Consider the following 22,378-nt stretch of genomic DNA (forward strand, 5'->3'; position numbering starts at 1 on the left):
CATTTAAAAGTTATTTAGTATTCTGTGGTCTAAGTCATAAGAAGCTGAATTTTCTTTACATTAAATACAGTGAGCTATATGTGAATTTATATGTTCTTTGTTTTGATCACAAATAAGATCAGTTTTTATCAATTTTAGCAACAGTTAAAATAATTCTTATTGTAACAAAAATTAAACAGTATCAATGGATTGTTCAATTCTTTGTTACTTCTGTAGTGGTATGAAAACTTTTTATATGTTAAAGTGATATTCTGGGCCGTAATTGTAGTTTTGTTTTGACACTACAGCTTGTTGATGTGTTAGAATAAGATAAATTTTGGCAATTGCAGATTTACTAGTGCCTTGACAGAGGGACATTACATTTATCAGTTTCCAGGATTTTCATATCAAGTTTGAAAGTGTTTCTCTCTCAAAGATGTATTTTAAGAGTGGTTACATTGGATAGATCAAGACTAACCAGTTTGCTTTGGAGTTTTGACAATATGTAATAATGTGTTTGGCCCTGTCCTCTTTATTATCATTTTTACTTTCAGTACATTTCCATTGCTTGGAAATGGCTCTAAAGACAAGTTTTCATTTTGCACGATTGCCTTTTGGGAAGAAAGTGGAAAATAATGAAGGAAGTTTTATCCTGTTTCCATGCATGACAGGCCTCTCCTCAGTTTTGGTTTAGAATGCATGACAATGAAATTTGAAATTTGAATTTAGCAAGAGTAATTTTAGTGAGTATGTATTCTGAATTACTGGAAACAAGAATCTCATAAAAAGATTAATACACCAATCATTGTTTCCTTTTTCTGTCAGTAACAAAAGGAAAAATTAAATCTGGTGCATAAGAAAATTCCTTGTAAATTTCACACCAGTTCAAAATAAGTGTCAGGAAGAGTTACTTGGAACCAAGATGTTAATTTGTGATTCAGGTGTTTAATTTAAGTGGTTACTTTGTCTTATGTGGTCTACTTTTCATTTATTCCTAGTTCCTTTCATCCTTTTCTGTCATACTCCTCCAGCTTTATTTTTTATTGCCAACTCACTTAAAGGCAGATCATTTGGAAATAAATTAGTTGGCCTAGATGGGATATTGAATTGTGAAAGAAATTTAGACAGAGCCATAACTTCGTACTGTTTCTGATCTCTGACAATCCATAAGATCTTAATGGTTGATGTTTGCATCCACTTAACATAGTGTTGATATTGGAACTAATTTACTCCATTGGGAGCTGACTATTGAAAAAGAGATGCAATTTTGCAAACATAAAGTTTTGTTTAGTATCTACATTGTCTCCCAAAGCCAACAATAAATGTTTAATACAGCCCCATTCATCATAAACAAGTCCTTTACTGTATGGAGGACATCCAGACGTAGACTTGCAAAACAAAATGTCCAAGTTAAGAAAGAATCTGCTGCTTCTGCTTTGGCAACTCCCCTCATCTCCTCAAGAAACTGTCGCCTCTCATTCTCCTGTATGCTTTTGTCATCTTCAGTTTTGTCATGTGTCTTCTAGAGTTTCATTGTTCTTTATACTGTTGTGTTTTTTTGTGAGTGTTTCTCCATCTTTTGACTGACAGCGGTCACTGCTGCTATTCTTGATAATATTGAGTAGCCCAGTGCCCAAGTTTTATTTCCTTGTAGCCACTTCAGTGTTATTAAGCCTTCCACTGTGAGCCTGTTTTTGCCCCAAGTGACGAGAGCAGCGTCCTGCTAATAGTGTAATGGACTAATTTTCTCCCATCTATATTTGTAATTAGATTCTTTTTTATTTTCATTACTCTTTTAATATTACAGTGTACTATTTTATATTTTTTTTAGAAGAGTGTTGAAATATGCAAATGATATGTACTGAATTATGTAGCTTTTATTGGCAATTGATTTCACTGTGGTAACTCTCAAAGTAAAACCATTTTTGTTATTATGAAATCTTTATTACAAACTTTGAACACTTACTTTAGGTGAAAAAATTCATCTGGAAAAAACTTACAAAAAAATGAAAGAGTTACTTGGCATTCTGTAGGAAATTATAATTTATTTTCCCTAATAATCATTTCAGAGCGCTGATTTTTCAAGAATTGAATCTTCAGTGGTCTTCCATTCACAAATTTGATCATTTTTTCATTTACTCTCACCAATTTTAGTGCTTGACAAAAATCCTTCCTCCTCAGTCATTTCCTCTGATTCATGATAATCTCTCATAAAACCCTAAGTGAAAAAATTATATAAGGTAGGTTTGTTTATAGCTGAATTATAATAAACTTTACCATATTCACTGCTGTCACTATCAGAACTATCTGATAATGATAGTAGTAGCTCAGGTCTAATGCTATCATTGTCATTTCCAAATAAAACCCTCTGTACTACTTCATCATCAAGAGAAACTTCATTCCTTTGTCACATTTTAATGGTTACTGAAGGTCTAGTCCTTGTCCTGAGATTATCCTGTAAGTTGAAAATCACGTGATGCCATTTTTTTGCTAGTGCAGACAAAAGTTCCTTAATTAAAAGGTGCTTAATGACACCTCTGTCCAACTAACGTAATAATAAAAGAAATTACACAGATCTCTGCCCAACTAAAGCTTTTAAAATGACGAGGGAAGTGCATTATCTAGTATGAGCTGCCTAACTAGAACCAAAAGAAGTATGACTGAGATCAGTCTCATCAGTCTCAAGACATCATGATAACTGAAGAGATCAGTCCCAGGCATATTGGTAAGGAACTTTGGTTTCACTTTGATCAGAAACATCCTTCCTCCTTGTCAGGGAAGTCTTATGCAACATTAAAGTATGGCAGTGATTGATTCTTCATGCCTTTTGTCAGACAGGACTTCCTTTTCTTCTGTGCCTGCGCGTTACTGTTGGGCCTTCACATGTTTGCATAGACATTTTCCAGTTAAAAAAACTCAACTTTTTCTCACTTAAGGACTGTTTTCCCTCTTGTTATTTTCTTGTTGAGAGTGTGCTGATCATGCCAATTCCCCTTGTCCTCTCTTTTGACCTCTTTGGGTGCTACCATCCCTCCTCTTAACTGAGCCAAAAGGTAAACTGCATAGATTTAAGTGCACTCCGACTAGGTGGGTGGTACGTCCGCCCCTACCTTCGATGACTGTTACCATAACCACGTTACAAAAAGTTTAACAGCCATATTTCCAACTCACTGAAATTTAATGCCATATGTAAAGACCTCAGGTTTGTTTGTTAGGAAAAATACAAATTATTTTAAAAATTTGTCATATCTTTGGTGTATGCTGGCCTGGTGGGTTAGGTGCCTTTGGCCTCTCCTGATTCAGTTCTTCCTGCCACTCACAATCTGTAGGCAGAATTATCTAGCATCCTTTACCTAGGAAGTCATCTTTGGACGTTGTTAAGAGTATCCTTAAACCTCATTGTGAAACTCTTTGAGTGTATGTCTGATCATTGTAAGGATTCCATGGGTTATTTTTGTTGCAAGAAATGATAGTTCATCAGGGGCATCTTCCTCTAGTCATCTGTCAGCTCATCCTTCTTGTTCTTTGCTTGCTCATGTCTAGGAGTTGCAAAAGTGCTTTGGGTGTCCTCCTTTGCCTCCTTCCTTATAAGAATTCTGCATTTGCTGCAAATCCTGTGATGAGGTCAGTGGAGCAATTTCCCTCCCCAGGGTGCCCAGGTTTGGCTTCAGTTTTGTCCTTGTTGTCAAGGATCCTGGGAAAGAGCCAAGAGGAGGTGGGTGCTTTGTAAGACACTGCCTCTTTTGTCAGGATCCTTACAAGGGCCTGTTATATCTTTTGAGATAGATCTTCCTTCACGACTGGTGTAACACCTGCTTTTCATTCTGTAGACGGCCCTTCCACCTCAAGAACTTGGTCAAGCCCTTGGATCACAGTTTTGATCAACCTTTAAATTCAGTAAAACAGACCGAAGGTTCTGAAAAGTGTTGCTTCCTACAATTGCTAAACATAAATTCAGTAAAACAGACCGAAGGTTCTGAAAAGTTTTACTGCATTTGAAGTTGCTTCCTACAATTGCTAAACATGCATTCTTTTATTTGCTATGGAGTTCATTCCAAGGAATTTCTGGCCACTTTACTTTGTTACTCTGCCTGGTTGCTGAAGTGGACAATAGTTAGCATTTTTGTTGAATGTTTTTTTTTTTTTTTCTACTGGCAAAATTTTTTTTTCTACTGGCAAAAATGGATTCTCAGCACAGCCAGTTTCCTGGTGTCTTTAGTGCCTACCTGCACTGAGGATGTGGCCAAGGTATGCTCACTAAATGCACGCTACCTGTTAAGGCTGGTGGACAATATTATGTAGAAGATGGATGTTGCTTCTTAGAAATTCTCCAAGCTGTGTCTTTAGCAGCTACAAAATTGTTCAGTATGCTGATGATGAAACACATGTGGATGTAGTAAATTCTCCACTAATCAAAAATGAAGCTGCTCTTTGTCTCTGTTGTGACATAGAGCGTGTTATTGAATTGTGTAGTCATTGTGGAGTATGAGGCTTAAACAGTAAAACTAAAACACTGTTGATCAGTAGATCTAGTAATGATTTCCCACCCCATCCTCCCCTTCAAGTGGATAGGACTCTGCTGAATAAGTCAGAAGCTTTAACTATAGGTGGTGTACATGCGGGTGAGAGGAGTGATTCGCTGACTTCTCTTCACAGCCGTGCTTCTCCCTTACTCGTACTTGTACGTGCTGGTGGGAAGAGTGATTTGCCAACTTCTCAACACAGCTGCGTCTCTCCCTTACATGTATGTGTTCGTGACGATGGAAGAGTTTCAAGTCAAAGGGGTGGTTCGCAGTGTCTCTCCCTTATGCGAATGTGTTTGCGACAACAGAGGTGTTGCAGGTGGTGAGTACTGCACCGCCTTCTCTACATGGCTGTGTCTTTTCCTTACACATGAGTGTTTGTAATCATGGAAGTGTTAGCCCCTTATTTCAATCATCTCCATCTCCTGTACCTATTCCAGTCCGTTGTAAAGATGATAAGGCTCCGACTAAGAAGTCAGAGGTGCCTGCTACGACTCTGCCTCACATCTTCCAACAATTCATCTCTGCAATGTTGCAGTTGACGGTCAAGAGCGTGAGGCTACTCTGGGCTGTGCACGTTTTTCTCGTTCGCCTCCCAAGGACCAGGACCTTAGGAATCAGTCTCCATCAGGAAGTTCATTTCGTCGTTGCTCCCTGTCTCATGATCGTGCTCGTGTCATCCCACGGCTGTGTATGTGGATCGTGGCACGAGCACATATGCAGTTTGGGTCGAGACCATGTAAAGGTCTCTTTGTGTGGCCGTGTTCGAAACCCTCTGCTTCAGGATCTTCAATAATTAGGGGCTGCACTCCACCCAGTGGGAGGGATGATGCCTGGCTTCCTAGGGCAGCCTCTTCAGTGCTGTTAGGGAAGGATGAGGATCCTTCCAAGCTTTCTTCTTTGTGTCATCAGTCTTCTTTGCCAGAGCCAGAGGAGGGAGAGAACCAGGAGTTTGTCTTCTTTCTCTGAGGTTGTTGATCTCATTTGTGAATTCAATAATCTTGGGTCTAGAACGCAGACTCAGTCTACTATGACCCTTATGGGTATAGAGGCCTTGCTTGGCCCAAGGCAAGATTCTAGGGCTTTGTTTGAGTTTCCCTTGTTGGGGCATGCCCAGTCTATCATGCAATGTGTTGATGCTTTGGTTTCAGACTGAGATGGCTCTCTACGCTCCAATAGGTCCTCGAAGTTTCTTCCTCCTCCTCTCGTACACATAAGAAGTATTATTCCACTAATGTGATTCAGTTGATATCCCATCACCTTAATTCGGGCGTGATCCCTCTTAAACCTGGTTTGACCCTGAATCAGGTTAGGTCTGACATCACAGCAGACGAGCACCTCTGTTATTCTAACGAATTATGAACCATATCACAAAAAATGGCAAGCAAGGACAATTCACAAACAGAAAATTAATTACATTGACTCTTTGGAGCCTGCAGTGCGTGAAAGGTATACCTGTACATATAAAAATAAACTGAAACTTGTATGCGATTTTGGACATGAAATATTGTAGTTCATATGAATGTCAATACTGAAGAAATCGAATAGGTGAAATGTTGCACAAATGAGGTCTTTTGTGAGCGACTCATTGACACTTTTAGAGACTGATGTGTATTTTCCCATGGCTTTTTGAAACTCATATCTTGTCCTCATGTGCATTTGGGACCTCGTTGTCAATTATTTTAAAGTCTATTTCCTCTTGTAAGTTGTCCGTTGGCGCGAGTCAGTCTTTCAGTTCATGTATTTTGTTAAATTTACATAGTTTAATTTCAGGACAGACTATCATAGTCCCACCCCATCTAGGGACGTAGAACCTACCCTGTCGGGGGACATTTTTGACAACATTAGCCAATTTTTGCACTTTTGACATTCATTGTCAGTTTTAACAAATAAATAATTCACCATCCACGACTTCAAGTTTTAAAGATTTGACCAAAATAACTTCCTAGTGACTCTGAATCATCTCTCATCTGACAGAGAATGCAGTGGCTGTTAATGAATTACTTTGTTAAATATTTATGCCCTAGACTCTTTAATTATTCACCATTTTCACTAATTACACTAACAGTTAATGACATTTATCACTAATGCAGTGATCTGAGAAGATTTATGTATGTCTTGATGGCTGAAAATTAGGCCTATTTATCCTGATAGGAAATCCCCAGTGCTCTCCTTTCACCAATCTTTGAGTTTAATCTCCTTGATTTCTCACAACAGCAGTGACTGAATAAAATGAGTTGCTGTCTCTGTTTGACCTATTGTGGTATCCAAGCACTCTGCAAGTGTTTACCATATTTAAAGGATTAATAGGTACAACATAATTGCAAATTTCTAAAAAGCTTTTGCTCAACACAGTTGACCTACAACATGGCTGACTTCCATGTATACATCCAAGTCTCATTCTGGATCAAAAACTGTCTATCTAGTACTGCCTTCCATTTCTCAAAGCAGGACACCTTTGTCCTTTCTCCCATAGGGGTTAGTTACATCAGTGTACCTCAGGTGTTTGCGGCATCCCTTTAGTACCTGGCTGTACCCACATTCAAGCCTTTTGTGCTACCTCCCTTCCCATTTCCTTTCTCACATCTTGCTGTCCAGCTTCTCATAACTATTGTCTATAAGAGCAGCTGAGGCTTTTTCCAGTTTTACCTTTGTATCCTTGTCTGTCATCCCAATTATTTTCTGGATAGCTTTAATCTTGCTGTTCAATCATTAGTCCCTTCTTTTCACTGCTCTAGTGTTTGGGTTTAAAGCCTAAATTTCATAACACATTTGTTCTTACATTTCTTTGTACCTTGACGACTTGTGAAAGGGTATCTTAAGGATGCTTCAGTTGAGCTAGTGGGGTTTATCCTCATGGTAAAGTCTTCAGAAGGATGGAAACTGAATATTAGATGTGTTGGCCTTAATTTGGGAAGGCCACCTGGTGTGTACCAGTGGATACAATGACAAAACTGACCTGTCTGTGCCTTTGAGGACAGGGTGATTTGCATTCTCAGAACCATGGAGTAGTACCCTCAACACCCTTACCCCTCTGCTGAGGTATGGTAGGTGTTGACTGGTCATCTAGAGTCTCTGGAGAAGTTGATCTCTTAGCCACTTTTGTCTTCACTCACTCCAACTTCAGGTGGCCTCCGTTCAGAAAGCTACCTTGATATCAGCAGCATTCAGGACTGACCATAAATTGCTGTCTTCTGCAACTTGTGTAGGCAAAGCAATCACCAGAACTTGCTTGGGGAAGTGCCTTATGTCCATCAGAGTGGTTTCCTGTGTTCTGTTACATAAATGTTGGGTCTGGACTTACCTTTAGGTTCTTATGGCTCAATGGACCTGGTCAAGGAAGGAGAGCCATCTACACATCTCTATTCAAGGGTTCTGCAAGCACAGACCTAAGGCCTGATGATACAAGAGTATCATCATTGTTGTATGAAATCAAGTTTGTTTTCCAGACCTTGCCACATGCCACTAGTAAAAATGATAAATATCAAAGGTCCAAGAACACTACTTTGAGGAACACCTGAATGTCATTACAGAAGCTGCTATACTGGCCAGCAACACAGACCCTTTAGGTTCTGGCTATTATAAACTCATTTAGTGTTAATAAAAGAGCCAGTTCCCAATAATCCTAGCTTGTAGAAGAGTGCTTCTTGATTCATATAGTCTAAGGTTGTACTAAAATCTAGACTGACCATGCTTGCCTTTCCAACCTCATTAAGAGCAGCAAGCATTTGTGATCCCTTGTTGGGTCATTGCATATGGGTCATGGCCAACAGCACCCCCATTGCATACCTGAGGAACTAATGGAATGTGGTCCGAGTAACTGTTTGCTGGTTGTAAAGGTCTTCACTTGGTCTCTAAACCTACTCATTTGTAGATCCATGTGGCAGTTATGAGGGACTGCCATGTCAGGTCTGTTCATTAAAGTTAAGAGCTTGACCCAGCTGCATGTGCAGTTGAACCATTCTTCGGTCGTGGGATGGCTTGGAAGTTCACACCTTTTTGCCAGTTGAGTCTGTTTCAAGTCTCCTAGTTGCTCTCTTTTGGCATTAGCAGGTGTCACTTTTGGACCATCTGGATCTTGTTGTAGACTTCCTAGGTCTACAGGTTTCTTCAGCCTCCTCAATGCATTTATCTTCACATGTGACAGTTATTAAGCTTAGTATCAGAGAAAAAGGATTTTTGAAGGTTGCTGTGCTGGCTATCTCCACCCCATACACCTTAAGCCAAGTGAGCAAAGTTCATGGTTTGGCATAATAAGTGTAGTTCTCATCCTCTTAAAGCCTTTTCTAGTCAGCAGATTTCTTCCCTCATTTATGGATTGATGGAAAACATACACTCTGCTGTCAAGGAATATTGTAATGCCTTATCATCAGTCTTTATTTGGCATGGTCTTTAATTAAGAAACCAGATTTTATCATCTTGCACCATTTCAGTAGAGCTATTCCTGTAGTCCTTATAGCACTTTCAGACTGTGATTTGTCCCTTGGTCTTCCACAGCCTCACAGGACTCGTTTAGCAATACTGTTTCTAGATGTGTTTATTTATCCATAAAACAGTCCAAAACAGTGAATAACTTACTTGATACTATCATGAATTATTCATACTTGTTTACAAGTCTTTCGCAATTAGTGGTTCACAGTGTTTGTATGTAATGCGTATGCATTCATATGTAAATACATGTGTGTGTGTGTATGTAGATATAAGCAATGATGATGATATGTTTTGTTAAAAGTGGTTGCTGCTTCAGCACTATTAATCTTGTAAAGGGTCCTCTCTATTTTTTTTATGACAGCTTTCTCTGTTGCTTAGACTGGCGAGCAACACGCCAAAGGGCATGGTAAAATCCAGTTGCTGATTTTATTTTTATTATATTCTTATACTAAACAATTTTCTCTCTCTCTCTCTCTCTCTCTCTCTCTCTCTCTCTCTCTCTCTCTCTCTCTCTCTCTCTCTCTCTCAACTCCCCCAATGCGACGTTTCATCCAGATCTACAGAACATTTTCCAGCCATGACTCATGAAGAATCAGAGTTTCTAAATGATGTGTCAGAGTTTTAACTTCTCCTTGGTAGATCTACTTCTGAGGCTAATGGGAGGAATGTCTCATTCCTTTTACAACTCAGTTGTAAAGTAACAGAAACAGTTGTGTATATATCGTGTGGATGTTTATATATCATGTGGATGTGTATATATCATGTGGAGTAGCCCTGCTCAACCATTAGTAGCTGCTTTTTAACAGCATCCCATCATTGTTACCTAAACCCTTCCATCTCCTGAGATGTCTCAAATCAGAAGATTAGAACATTCTTAGCACTACCTTTGAAGTCTTCCATCTGAAGTCTTGCCTCCTACAACCTTTTGCATGAAAGTTCCACATAGAATTTCCAAAACTACTCTGGAGCTCTGCTTCAGTAGTGATCTGGCTCACTTTCTAAGTGAAAAAATTACACATGTAACAAATAACTAATGTTTTGAATTCCCAGTTCAAGTAGGCTGTATGGATCCTCTGAAGGCCATGTAAAGAGTTTCAGAAGTGTTTGGCAAAGCTTTAAGGAAAGCCTATGGTAGTGATGGTTCTCAGGGAAGGATACTTTGTGCCTTTTGTTATAATTTAACCCCAGTCAACTTCCTGATATCCTTTTCTCCACACTATTCATACAGAAAAGTTCCAAGTTGGGAGGGGTAGTTTGATAGTTGTTATGCAACAAGCCTTTCAAGCCATCCTTAGTTTAGTCACCAAGATTTTGCCATCAGTTTTCTTGTTTCCAAGGCCTTAGTGAGGGAGCTGGATGCCAGTTTAGGACTATTCCAGTCAAAAGAAGTTTATTAATTTTTCAATGAGTCATTCAATTTCATCCCGATGACGAAGCAGAGGAAAAGGCATGAGGCACATCTACTGCAATTTGCATCTGTCCCAAAGGAAGGTCAACATGGGAATCATGGAAGGCCGTCCAAAAACGTTGATGTCCACGGGACTTCTGGGCTGGATAAACCACAGGCTTAGGTAAATAAACCAGCTTTGGGGGAGGAGAGCAAAGTGAAAGTCGACTCTCCACAGTGGTTAAAGAAAAACGGGTGCATCACAAGGTTCCAAGCCCAGTAGGTGCCAGATGCCACAGATTCATTGCTTTACAATCTTTGTTTTTTAAGTGGTTTCCAGCTAGCACTAGAAGATTATCCTATTGTTAAGACCGAAGGTTTGTTACCTACGAAAAATACAAATTGATTAAGAATTTTTCATTTTTAGGAGGATCGAGTCATTTGCTTGGTATCAGAATAGTTCTCTCATCTTTTGATGACTGGTTTATTCTCACTAATTTGTTTCTAATGGCCTTGAGGGTGAAGAATTGTTTTTTGTCTAGCTTCAGGGCTGGGCATTTTGTTTGATGTTGACTAATCTATAATGTTCCAATCCAGTCAATTGTTTATCTGGGGATGAAGATCATCTTTTTGGTTTGTTTTCCAGCAGTGGTATACTGTAGACAATTTTCTACCACTTTCGAGAAATTTTATGGGTTGGCCTGCAGACCTCAAAAATCTTTACTGTCCTCAATTTGGCAATGTGGAATGGTCTTACACTAGCAGAACATCTAGTCAGAGACAAGTTAATGGCAGTCTTTTCTGACAATAGAACTCTTGATTCATACATAAGATGACACAGATCAAGAGATTTGTTCAGGCTAGCAAAGAAACTTCCTTCTTTTTTGGACAGAGCCCAGCAACATCATTCCTTTACCTTGTTTTGTGTTAGGGAATAACATTGTGTGGAATTCTTTGAAGTAAGCAAGCCTCCAGGCAGTAAACCAATTTATCCTCTTGCTCTGGCTCTTAACAACAGATTTTATGCTGCGCACAGCTTCATGGAAGAGTTCATAGATGTCAATTGAGTTTCAGGTCCTAAATACCAACTTAGTTGAATGTTCTTAATGGCATAAAGAACAGTAAGAGAGTTTGTAGTTCCTGTAAGTACAGAAGAATTGTAAATATTTTATGATTTCATTGATTTTAACTTCATACTTGATGTACTATCCCCCAGCTGCTCTATTATTAAGTAACAATAGTAATGATTCTTTATTTCCACATTTTTGTTTACAGTGGGTATTAAGTGTACTTAATTCGCTTTGGAAGTAGGGTGGATGAATAAGATAGTTATACAGTTTAACTGAGAGTTTTGTATTTATATAAAGAATTTTTTATAGTATTTGATTATAAAACAGAAGTATTTGAGGTAGAGTGAAATGCAAAAATAAATATAGAAAAGGAATGCATTACACTCTTGAGTTTTGTCAGTGAGTTACTATTTTTTTTTTGTATCTAAGAAAGTCAACCATTGATAAAAGAAGTTTTAATTAGATATAATAGTAACCTTGCTTTCTGTTTATGATTTTTGCAGGATGTACAAGCTTATCTTAGAATAGGGTTACACTTATAGAATAGGGTTACACTTAATGTTTGTGTACAGCGCTAGTATCATGTAACTAGTTTATCACTAGTTTTGATGTTCATAACTTTTGTAGATAGTTGTAAGTGCTATTCAGTTGCTATGTTACTGGAAGGTGCAAATTACTGGTCTGTGGAGTCTGTTTGAGATAAGATTTTCATGAGGTTTTTGCATAACTGTATTGACATTATCTCTCTATCAGTCTCGAGTTTGGAATCCTCTAGGGGTCAGCAAACCCATTTAAACCAGCTCATATCACACACCTAATATATGGACTAATTTGTTCACCTGCCATAGCTCTCGGCAGACTTACGTTGCATACAGCTTTATGACTTCTCTATGAAATAATCAAAGTGGAGATTATGAATGTCAATGGAGTATCAGTGTGAGATATCAACTTGATTTTTTATTTCATTAGAGGAGCTCCGTAATGTACTAAGTTGTTCATATGAATACGTATAGAAAAATTCAAAATTTTTTGTGATTTGTTTTAACATCATGGTTGAAGTACTTTCCTCCATCTGCTCTGATTGCACGGATTCTCTTGACAGGCAGAGGGGATGAATTCTGTTGTGTACAGCTTTTTGTACTGGTTGAGTATAAATATTAAAAATTCGTTATTTAGCACATGATGAAAAAAGGCCAACACAAGTTGCTGAATCATGTTAAAGTGTATTGCATGTTGTGGAAAATTGATTTTCAGCCTCTTGTGTAGGAACCAAGAGTAATATTATAATGAAATAATATATGAATTTTTTTCATCTTATTTTTTCAAATTTTTAAAGGACCTTAGGGAATTTGATTCATACCAGGATTTCCAGATATTGAAAAAATATTGACATGAATACGGTAACTACTGTTTCCTTTAGATTAAGTAAGAAGTGGAAAAGTACCTTATTATATGATTTAGAAAGCACTATATATGATATGAATTAAACAGAACTGATCATGTTTGTTAGTAGTTTCGGTAAATGATGTATATTTATATTGTGATGTATTCTGTGATGTTAGATATAAATATACAGATAAAAGTTTGACATAAGTTGTTCACAGTAATATGACACCTTTCTTGACTGTTTTGAGGTATGATTGTAATCCTAATCTTTAACTAGGTCACTTTTGTTGATTATACTCCATACCCCAGTGTCAACATTTGTATGTTATATAGTCTCATCATTAAGTAAACATTGATGCTGTTTATAATTAGAATGTCATAAAGCCTTATGGGTACTAATAATAAAAATTAAGCAGCATGATTACACCCTCTTGTAGGTGAGACTTATGCCATTGGTAATTGGGTAAGGTACGTGTTGGAAAATGATTGTAGAATTAAATTTTTTCAAGTTATGAACTTTACTAATAGTCTTTTTCAGCTTTGGAAATTTTGTTAATTGTTAAGAGTTATAAGTGCATCTGTTTAAAATAAATGTTTAAGTAAAATTTCTAGTATCAGAAGCTTGTAAGGAATAAACAAGGGTAGTATATTATTTTCATTTGTATTTGGCAAAGGAAAGTCCAGGAGTGGACTCAAGATATGAGAAAAATCATATAGATTTGTAATACCTTGAGGGTGGTTTCATTGTCTGGCAAGTACATTGCTCCATCAACAAAATAATACAAATGCCTAAATTTTTTGGTTGAGAGTTGTTCGCAGTTATGTAGCCCTGTTTGTGTGGAGATATTGTAGGGATACACATTGGTGTGAAGCTTAGAGATAAATTGAGTTGTAATGGGTGTTTACCATTTTCCCCCCACCTAATTACATGCTACATCTTGGATCACAAATATAATTTATGTCAGTAAAGCTCTGTAGATACTAATGTTCATAATACTTATTCATGATTTGCTTAAATGTTTTAAAAGTTTTCCATGGGTGTAGCATGGCCAAGGTTACCATTTCAGATTAAGTCACCAATAAGCATTTATTATCTTTGGGATTATAGTTTTATAGAGGTATCTGATCTTACATGAAGGTGGTGAGAGTTATCTGCTGGTACATTTAATCAGCATTAGTATTTTGTATACAAGTAGCAAAATATTTTAACAGGAGTAGGAAATGGTATGACCTGGAATGACTTGAGAATTTGCATTGAAGAAACCCAGAAGTTGCTTGCACAGTTAGTGTGGGTTGGAAGACTTAACTTATGAAGTCTCTTTCTTTCATGTGTGTTTTGCATTGCATTCCAGATGTTACTAAATGAAATATTAAAGCATATAATGTTTTTTAGAAGTCCGTCCTAAAATTTTATTTTCTCAATCTGTGTCTTAATGCTGTTTATGTACTTTGCTCAAAGCCAAGTAACTTGTTGTTGTTCTGTGCACTGCTGCTTGCAATGGAAGGAGTGGGCGCATTTTCCTGTAAGTAGTCATGATCTGTCCTTGTAAACATGAATGAGTGGTAGTAAGAGAGATGTATGGAAATACTATGTTCAGTCATTTATCTTTTGCATGTTGTAGTATGTTGTGCATGATGCATCCTGCTAGGCTTTTAGTAGCAAGGTCTGTATGTAGTTTTTTTGTTTTCTTTCATTGGTGCCATATGATTTGTTCTTTCAGTATTTATATTTTTTCTAGAGTTGTCAAGAGGGATTGCATTATAGGAAATTAAGTTTGTATCCTGTGCATTCTTCTTATTTATAATGACCCACTGAAACTGTTGTTTTCTCGTCATCTTGGTGATGTATCGACATCTACCATCTGAATCCCATTTTCATTTATGTGTGTTTTATTATTAGATATTTCTTTGGTTACTGTAACTCCATTTTAATAGTTATCAATAATTTAATAAGGAGGAGTTTGATCATTTAGTGGGATGAATTGTAGGGTTCTCATACAAGATAAAAGACACTTTTAACTGAAGTGCATCAAAATGTGTATGTACTATTACCAAAGGTTCCCGTATTTGTGAGGAAAGGTTCTATGCATTTTACTAATTGTTTATTTTTCAGATTGAAGTAATTTGTCCCTATTTTGACAAACTGGCTTCTCTCTCTCTCTTAGAAGTTCTGAATTACTTTAAAATTTTTGAAGACTTTTCTTAGAAAGAGGAAAAAGTGGCTTACGCCAGTTCGTCAGACTAGGAATACAAAGTATAAGAATATTGCACTCTTCAACAGAACCCCTACAGATTCTTAATTCAAAAACCCCTGCATTTTACTTCTCTACATTGGCTATGTGTTGTCTTTGTACCTTGTGTAGTTACAGTGTACTTTTCCATAATTAAAAAGATAGCGACTTCATTTTTATTTATGGTTGAGACTATGTAATCAGGAAGTGTGATAATATATTTGGGTTATACTTGAAAAAAGTTCCAAGCATAAGAAGATGATTTAGAAATACATACATACACCTTCATGGAATTGATTATTCATATGTACTTACTTAATGGTACTGATACCTTGTGACCTCTCAGAAAATAGTTTCTTTGAATTTTGAGGGATTGTCTATTTAAACCATAGATTTTCCCAATTTATTAAAAACTGATTGGATTTGAAAACAGTTAGTAGTCATCAAAAGCTATTTTAGTTCTGAAGTCTTGTTCAAGATTCTGAATTGTCAGGTGGAAATAATGTACTGAATACAGTATGATTTCCTTGGTATGTGGTACCCTAACCCTAGTGGATGGACAAATAGCAAATCTTTCACAAGATGGCTCTGGTGATGATAAACCAACATATGCACTGCAGGATTATGGTGATACTCTTAGAGAAGGAATTTGTTGGGCGGCATAAGTTCTTAATTCATGGATATTTGATGGCTACCACACAAGAACCTATATCTCTATTGTTTAGTTTAAAAATCACAGGTAACCTATCAGAGAATGTCGGTTTGCATTGCAAAGCTATTACTGTAAAGTAAATTTAGTCATGACTTGAGTAGTAATTTTCATATGTAATGAGCAAATTGGTAAATGGTCACTTTTATATTCAACTAGGTCTGTTGTTCTCTTCACTTAGTATTTTTATGCTTATGTATGTCTACAGTTGTTTAACATAATTGTAATTTTTTACTATATTTTGAATTTTACCTTATGTTTGTTTGTGTCTGATATGAACTTCCGTTTTCTGTTTTTGTTGATGTTAGTAGTTTATGCTTGGTGGATATGCAAGTGAGGTTGACATAAATTAATTGGATATTGTTACTTGCTTTATTTCCAGTTAAATGTATTGCAAGAATTATCATTGCATTTTGATTGAGATTGTGATTGCATTTTGATTGGGATTGTGATGTATTTTTGTCCTTTGGTATATGGTTAGCCATTACCTGACCAATCAGATATTAGCTATCTCTGCTTTGCTTTTATATGCTTTTTTTGTATATGTTTGAATATGGTGTAGTCATTTTCATGAGAAGCAAGTGTCACCATTTCTAGATAATCCTTTCTTTCTACTGTAAGTTGTCTTCATGTTGCTAATTTTCCCTATTACATATTATTATCATGAATTCTTTAATCAGCCAGTAATTCTCAGGCAGAAGGTAAATATTTTAACCATCCGCAGATTCCCAGTCAGAACCAGAACTTGGTACTGTTTACATAATTTTATTTAAGGGAAGTTTGAATGCTTTTACTTGTTTCTAAACATTAGTTCCCACAGAAGACTCAGTATTGAATTTTATGTCAGACTGAACCCTCTCCAGTTGATAGCAAACTCTCTAGGGCTTCCTGAATGATAATTTATTTCATAGTGAGCCAGAGGGACCTTTGCTGCATGGACAGATAGAGGAAATGTCATAACCTTATAAACAGAAACAAGGAAAGGTTCCAGAGTTAAGAAGGGTCATTGAATTCTCAACATTAGACAGAGTCAAGGATGATTTGAGCATTAAGGGAGCACACACCAACATTCATTAATTTCATGGAAAGTTCCAGTTAAATTTATTTTGTAAATTTCCATGACAACAGCACAAGCACATAATTTGAATGTTGCCAGTTTTAGTAATACTAACCCAGTAATACATATAGCACCAAAACAGTTGATATTAGCCATAGCAGAGGCTTTCAATAGAACCTTTATTTCAAGGTAAACAGTATATTTAGTAAACTTTGAACTTGGATATCATGTTCCTGTCAGACATTGAAGGCTAGGAGGACCTGTTGTGGATTTGGAGAGGGAAGTTTGAGTCTGTAATTTGATAAATGTGATTCCAGGTAATCAAAACTGGAATAATCAGTACAAGTAATGGCTTAATGCAAAAGGTCATGCTTAGACTGGACAAGGTCATGACCACAGAAAAGTAATCATGGCTGATTAGGATATAATGAGATGAATAATTGTGCAAACATGTGTTATATTCATGAGAGGGTTGGAGATCTTGTTGATGATCATGGCCTTGGAGACTGCCAACTTGTACTTAGACAAAACTATGAATCAGTATGTGGACTCAGCCAAGGAGTAATCCAAAATGAGGCCTGCAAACTGTTTTAATGAATTTTTCATTAAAGCACTTTCAGGATTGAGGAACCTTTTTGAGGAAAGGATGGTGTAGTACATTTTGCCCAGTAATCTTAATCTTACCTATTCTACTCATTATTCATCCAATAAAAAATTAGGAAGAAGGTTGAAAAACTGCCAAATACTTATCAAAGTCATCCATGCTGGTGTTGGTTGCCAGAGATGTAAGGGCATGAGGTGTAGACTTCGCAAGGGTGATAATTTGAAGAGAATTTTAAGCACTCATGCTCTCAAACCATCCACCTCAGAACCAATCAGAAAAGTGTCATGAAAACCTCTGTGTATTACCCCTGATATTCCTCTTGAAGTCAGTGAGGAAAGCACAGTTGAACCTTGGTTTTCGTACATAATCCATTCCGGAACCTTGCACAAAGTCCGAAACATACAAAAACCAAAGCAATAATTCCCATAAGGAATAATGTAAATACAATTAATATAATATAAATGAATAATGAAACTAATAATGAATATTTCACATCAATCCTACCTTTATGGAACTCTTGTTAGTGTATGGAAGATGGAGAGGAGGGGAGAGGTTATTGTTTGGAGGGAAATCCTCCTCCAGAGGGACTTGAGAGTCTCTGGACCCCTGTTGCATAACAAAACTGTCCAGAAACATTTGTTTCTGACGTCTTTAAAATCTGCCTAAAGTGATACATTGCATTGTCATTAACATGTTAGAAACACAGATTGCAATATCTTTGTTAGAATGAAACTTCTCAACAAAATTTTTTTAACATCACTCCACTTAGCAAACATTTCTTTAATCACTGAAGTAGGTACAATATCCCCTCTCTCTTCCTCCTCCTCATCGGATTCCTCATCTGCCATCCGTTGCTGTTCCTGGTGAAGGTCTTTCAGCTCCTCAGTGGTTAGCTCTTCGTTGTGGGCATCCATTAACTCTTCCACATCCAAGCCCATGGACTTCCCCAGACACAGTAGATTCCACAACAGGCGTAGGGTCGTCAGTCATCCTCAGATCCTTCAAGTTTCTTGAAGTTTGAGATGATTTGATGGTCCATGGACTGGATGAGAGGAGTGGTATTAGGGGCCAAGAACTTCACAGTGATGAATTTAAATTCATCCAATAACTGGTCTTCCAAACAATGAGGATGCACAGGAGCATTGTCCATTACCAGGAGGCACTTGAGGGGCAACTGATTATCATGGAGGTATTATTTTTTACCATAGGGCCAAACACTTCATTGACCCAATCAATGAAAATTTGCCTTGTGACCCATGCCTTTTTGTTTGCCTTCCACATCACAGGCACTTTATTCTTAATAACATTGTTTTTCTTGTTTTTCTTAAACACTCAAGGAGTTTCAGAGTGATTGATGCACTAATAGGGGCATCACTTTAAAATCCCCACTGGCATTTCCACAGAACAAGAGAGTTAGCCTGTCCTTCATAGGCTTGTCCCCTGGCAGTGAACTTTCCTCCTGCATGATGTAGGTCCTCTTTGGCATTTTTTTCTAAAACAGGCCTTTTTCATCATAATTGAAGACCTGTTGAGGGAGGAATCCTTCAGCCTCAAGATATTCCTTGAATTCTTCAGCAGCACATTTGTTGGAACTTGCAGCCCCCCATGCCGTACGACACTGTATGCTAGAACACTTTTTGAATTTTCAAATCAGCCTCTTCTGGCCTTGAAATCACTAACAGCAACACTTGTTGGCATTTTCTTGCTTAGATCAGCATGCAACACCCTAGCTTTTCACACATGATTGCTTCAGACACACAATCCACAACTAGTTTTTCATTTATCCACTAACAAAAGCTTTTCTACGTCTTCCACTAGTTGCGATCTCTGTGTTATTAATGAAGTGACCCTTTTTGCAACATCAGCTGCCCTAATTTCATTTTTCTTTGTTAGGATAAAGCTAATTGTTGACACTGACTTGCCGTACATCCTAGCGAGATCAATAACATGTGCACCACTTTCATACTTTGCTACAAGTTCTTTCTTGAATTCTGTCATATTTCTGGCCTTTTTTTCACCGAAGGAGTGGCACTTGGAACTTTCTTTGTCCCCATGATGGCTTGATTGCAATCAGTTTCACAAGCAAAAATAGCACAAAACACAACGAACACGTGGTGATGCACACTGCACACGAGGTGGTGCTTGTTCAGTGAGAAGCAAAGGGAGATTGGGTCACAAAAGAAGATGGGATGCTTTGTTTGGGTGCTTGGTATGGGGCCCGGTCACATGGTGGGCCCCAGAAGGAGCGTTTCCAACTACAAAATACAAGGTAACTTATGAAACTCAAGATAAAATTTTATCAGAAAAAGTCTACGAAAACCAGGGCATAAAATAACCGAGGTCCCACTGTATTGGTAAAGGAGTTGTGAGGTGACTGTGCCACTCAAGACAATTGGATCTAGGCTACAAAGTGAGTAAAAAGGGGACTTGGCAGAAAACTTTCAAAACTTACTAACCTGCTTGTCAGTTTTCACTCTGAAGAAATTCAGACAGGACTCGGTAGAATACTGAGACTGAGGTAAAATAAAATATCGTTGCAGAGGAAGATTTAGAATTAGGTCTTTTTGATGTTCAAATTTGGTCAGATAGAAATTCCACTGGGGTGTTTAGGAATACTACTTTCATAGTTCTGCATATTGTAAAAGGTGACCAAAAGAACAACACTGCCGCCTTATAGCTAGACATTTTAGTCAGTGACTAGGCCCACCACTGATAACTGTGGTTGACAGTCTTTCTCATCCATGATTCCACTCTTGGGCTTACAACTTCCTGTCATTCTGCCTGGTTCATTAGATGATCAACAGCACCTCCAAACTAAGTTCTGACAACTTGCCTTTGGTTCCTATTTAGTCAAGAAGTGGTGTCTAGAAGCTCCATTTCATTTTGACTTGCAGTCACACTCCCCCTGTGAGGAGTGGGTGCTGTAAGCAGTAGCTGCTGCATTTACCAGTTGATCCACAACCTGAGTGAGAAAATGTCATATGGGTCATGAGACAGTTTCAGCAGTCTCAGTCTGAATAGGTACTCCTTTGATAGCAACAACACCAAGGTAGTACCATGGTTACACTATCCTCCAGAGATTTTTCATTCTATGAAATATTGACTACTGCAGAAGGCTCCTGCACTTCCTTTCTTGAAACTTAAGCATAGTTCTTTTTAGGCTCAAAGAGTCTCAAGATCCAAAGATAGACATACCTCAGTGTGATAGCAACGACACCATGGTAGTAGTGCCATGGTTAACAGAAAATCCTATTGTCCTTTCATCTACTCTGTTGCAGTACAGACACACGAGTAAACAGTAGAACATTCAGTACAGTGGCCAAGTAGACACATACCTAGCAAGATGAATGTAATTACAACAAATCATATGTTAAAGTCAGAAGATAAGGACAGTTGATCTTGGCACCTTGATTTCTGGAAATTCATTCAACCTCTGAAGAAGCTTGATCACATTCCTTCTTTACTCGACTTACTAAGGTTGGCACTTTTCTATTCTGTCTTGCACCCTTGAACAAAGCAAGTCATCTTTGGTATCCATTTACATCTGGAAGCTTACACCTTTCACTGTTTTACATGTTTTGAAGATGATCAGTGAAAATTATCATTCCACTTCTATGGTCCTGTGGATCCAAAGACAGTATGACGTCTATGTTGCCTCCAACAAATCGTTCGTTAGCTTCAAGTTAGCCAAGAAACAGTGTCCAAATTGTCAATATCTCTTGACAAGTTACGTAGATGATCAAATGAGTGTACAGTGCCTCAGTGGTGTGGTTGGTATGGTGTTGGTGTCCCACCTCGGTGGTCGCGAGTTAGATTCTCAGCCATTCCATTGAGGAGTGAGAGATGTGTATTTCTGTGTATTTCACTCTCTACGTGGTTCGGAAGTCACGTAAAGCCATTGGTCCCATTGCTGAATAATCACTGGTTCCATGCAATGTAAAAACATCATTATACAAACAAACAAATGAGTATACTCCTAAACTTCCTGATGGGCATCAGATGTTTCAGGCCAGATCATTCAAGGTCAAGTACTAGCATGGAATGTAATTGTGCAGATCACATTCATTTCCTTTTACCTTGGGACATGGGCCATAGGTCCTTGAACTCCCTTTTCCTTGGATTGTATGGTGGATGCTCAACATGTCATGTAGTTCACCCAGCTCTTAAAGGACAGGTTGCATCTTGCCTAAGGTGTGTGGCTGCAAGGAGTGTGGGGGACTGGCCTCCTCCCTTTTGCCTGTCTTCCTTCCTCTTCCAGTGGGCAGAGGAACAGTGAACAAGCCGTCACATGCTGGATAATGATCCATGCAGGTGATCTAGGTGACTGAGTATCCTGTCTATAATCTAGCTCCATATGGATTAGTAGATGCAAATCCTTCCTTCTCTAGCATGAGGAGGGAGGGACTAACTATAAACAAACTAAGTGGTTTTTAGCATTAGTCTCCAACACTGTGGGTTCATCCAAACGATTTTGAGTCGAAGATATTATATACCTTTAATTTGAAATGCTCAGAATTCTGACGCTTGAACATCTCTTCTTCAGTAGATCAGAGGTGTGGTCTCTTTCTTATGCTCTTTTATGACCAGGGAGTACCCAGGTGAGCCAAACTACCAGTCAGTTCAGATTTTACTCAGAATTCTCCTTCCAAAAGTAAGTCTCTCATATGTAAAGAGTGAGGCTTTGTGTAGGAACAAATGACAAACTTTTAAAAGTAATTTGTACTTTTCCTAACATACAAACCTGAGGCCTTTATACATAAAGGGCTCGCCTCTTACCACCTCTCATTTTCCTACCTGGGCCAAAAGGTAAGCCGTGTAGAATTGAAGGCAGACAAACTTGGTGGGTGGTGCTTCTGTCCCTACGATTGGTAGCTATTACCATGGCCACTTTGCAAAAGTTCAACACTTAGATTTGCAGCTTGCAGAAAGTTCATGCCATATACGTATAAAGACCTCAAGTTTGTATACGTATTAGGAAATACAAATTTAGAATTAATCACC

At 37.8% G+C, this 22,378-nt stretch overlaps 1 protein-coding gene across 4 annotated transcripts in view; it reads left to right on the forward strand.

Moving 5' to 3' along the window:
* Nucleotides 1-22,378, forward strand: part of LOC135219990 (actin-related protein 2-like) — an 83,872-nt gene that overhangs the window by 16,989 nt on the left and 44,505 nt on the right. For 2 of the 4 annotated variants that reach the window (XM_064257268.1, XM_064257270.1), the window contains one exon: nucleotides 14,282-14,299. The exons of the other annotated variants lie outside the window; for them this stretch is intronic. In XM_064257268.1, coding sequence (XP_064113338.1) covers nucleotides 14,282-14,299 — 18 coding nt within the window. The remainder of the gene's footprint in view (nucleotides 1-14,281; nucleotides 14,300-22,378) is intronic. 4 annotated transcript variants of the gene reach the window in all.

This window comes from Macrobrachium nipponense, chromosome 1 (genome assembly GCF_015104395.2).
Source record: "Macrobrachium nipponense isolate FS-2020 chromosome 1, ASM1510439v2, whole genome shotgun sequence".
NCBI lineage: Eukaryota > Metazoa > Arthropoda > Malacostraca > Decapoda > Palaemonidae > Macrobrachium > Macrobrachium nipponense.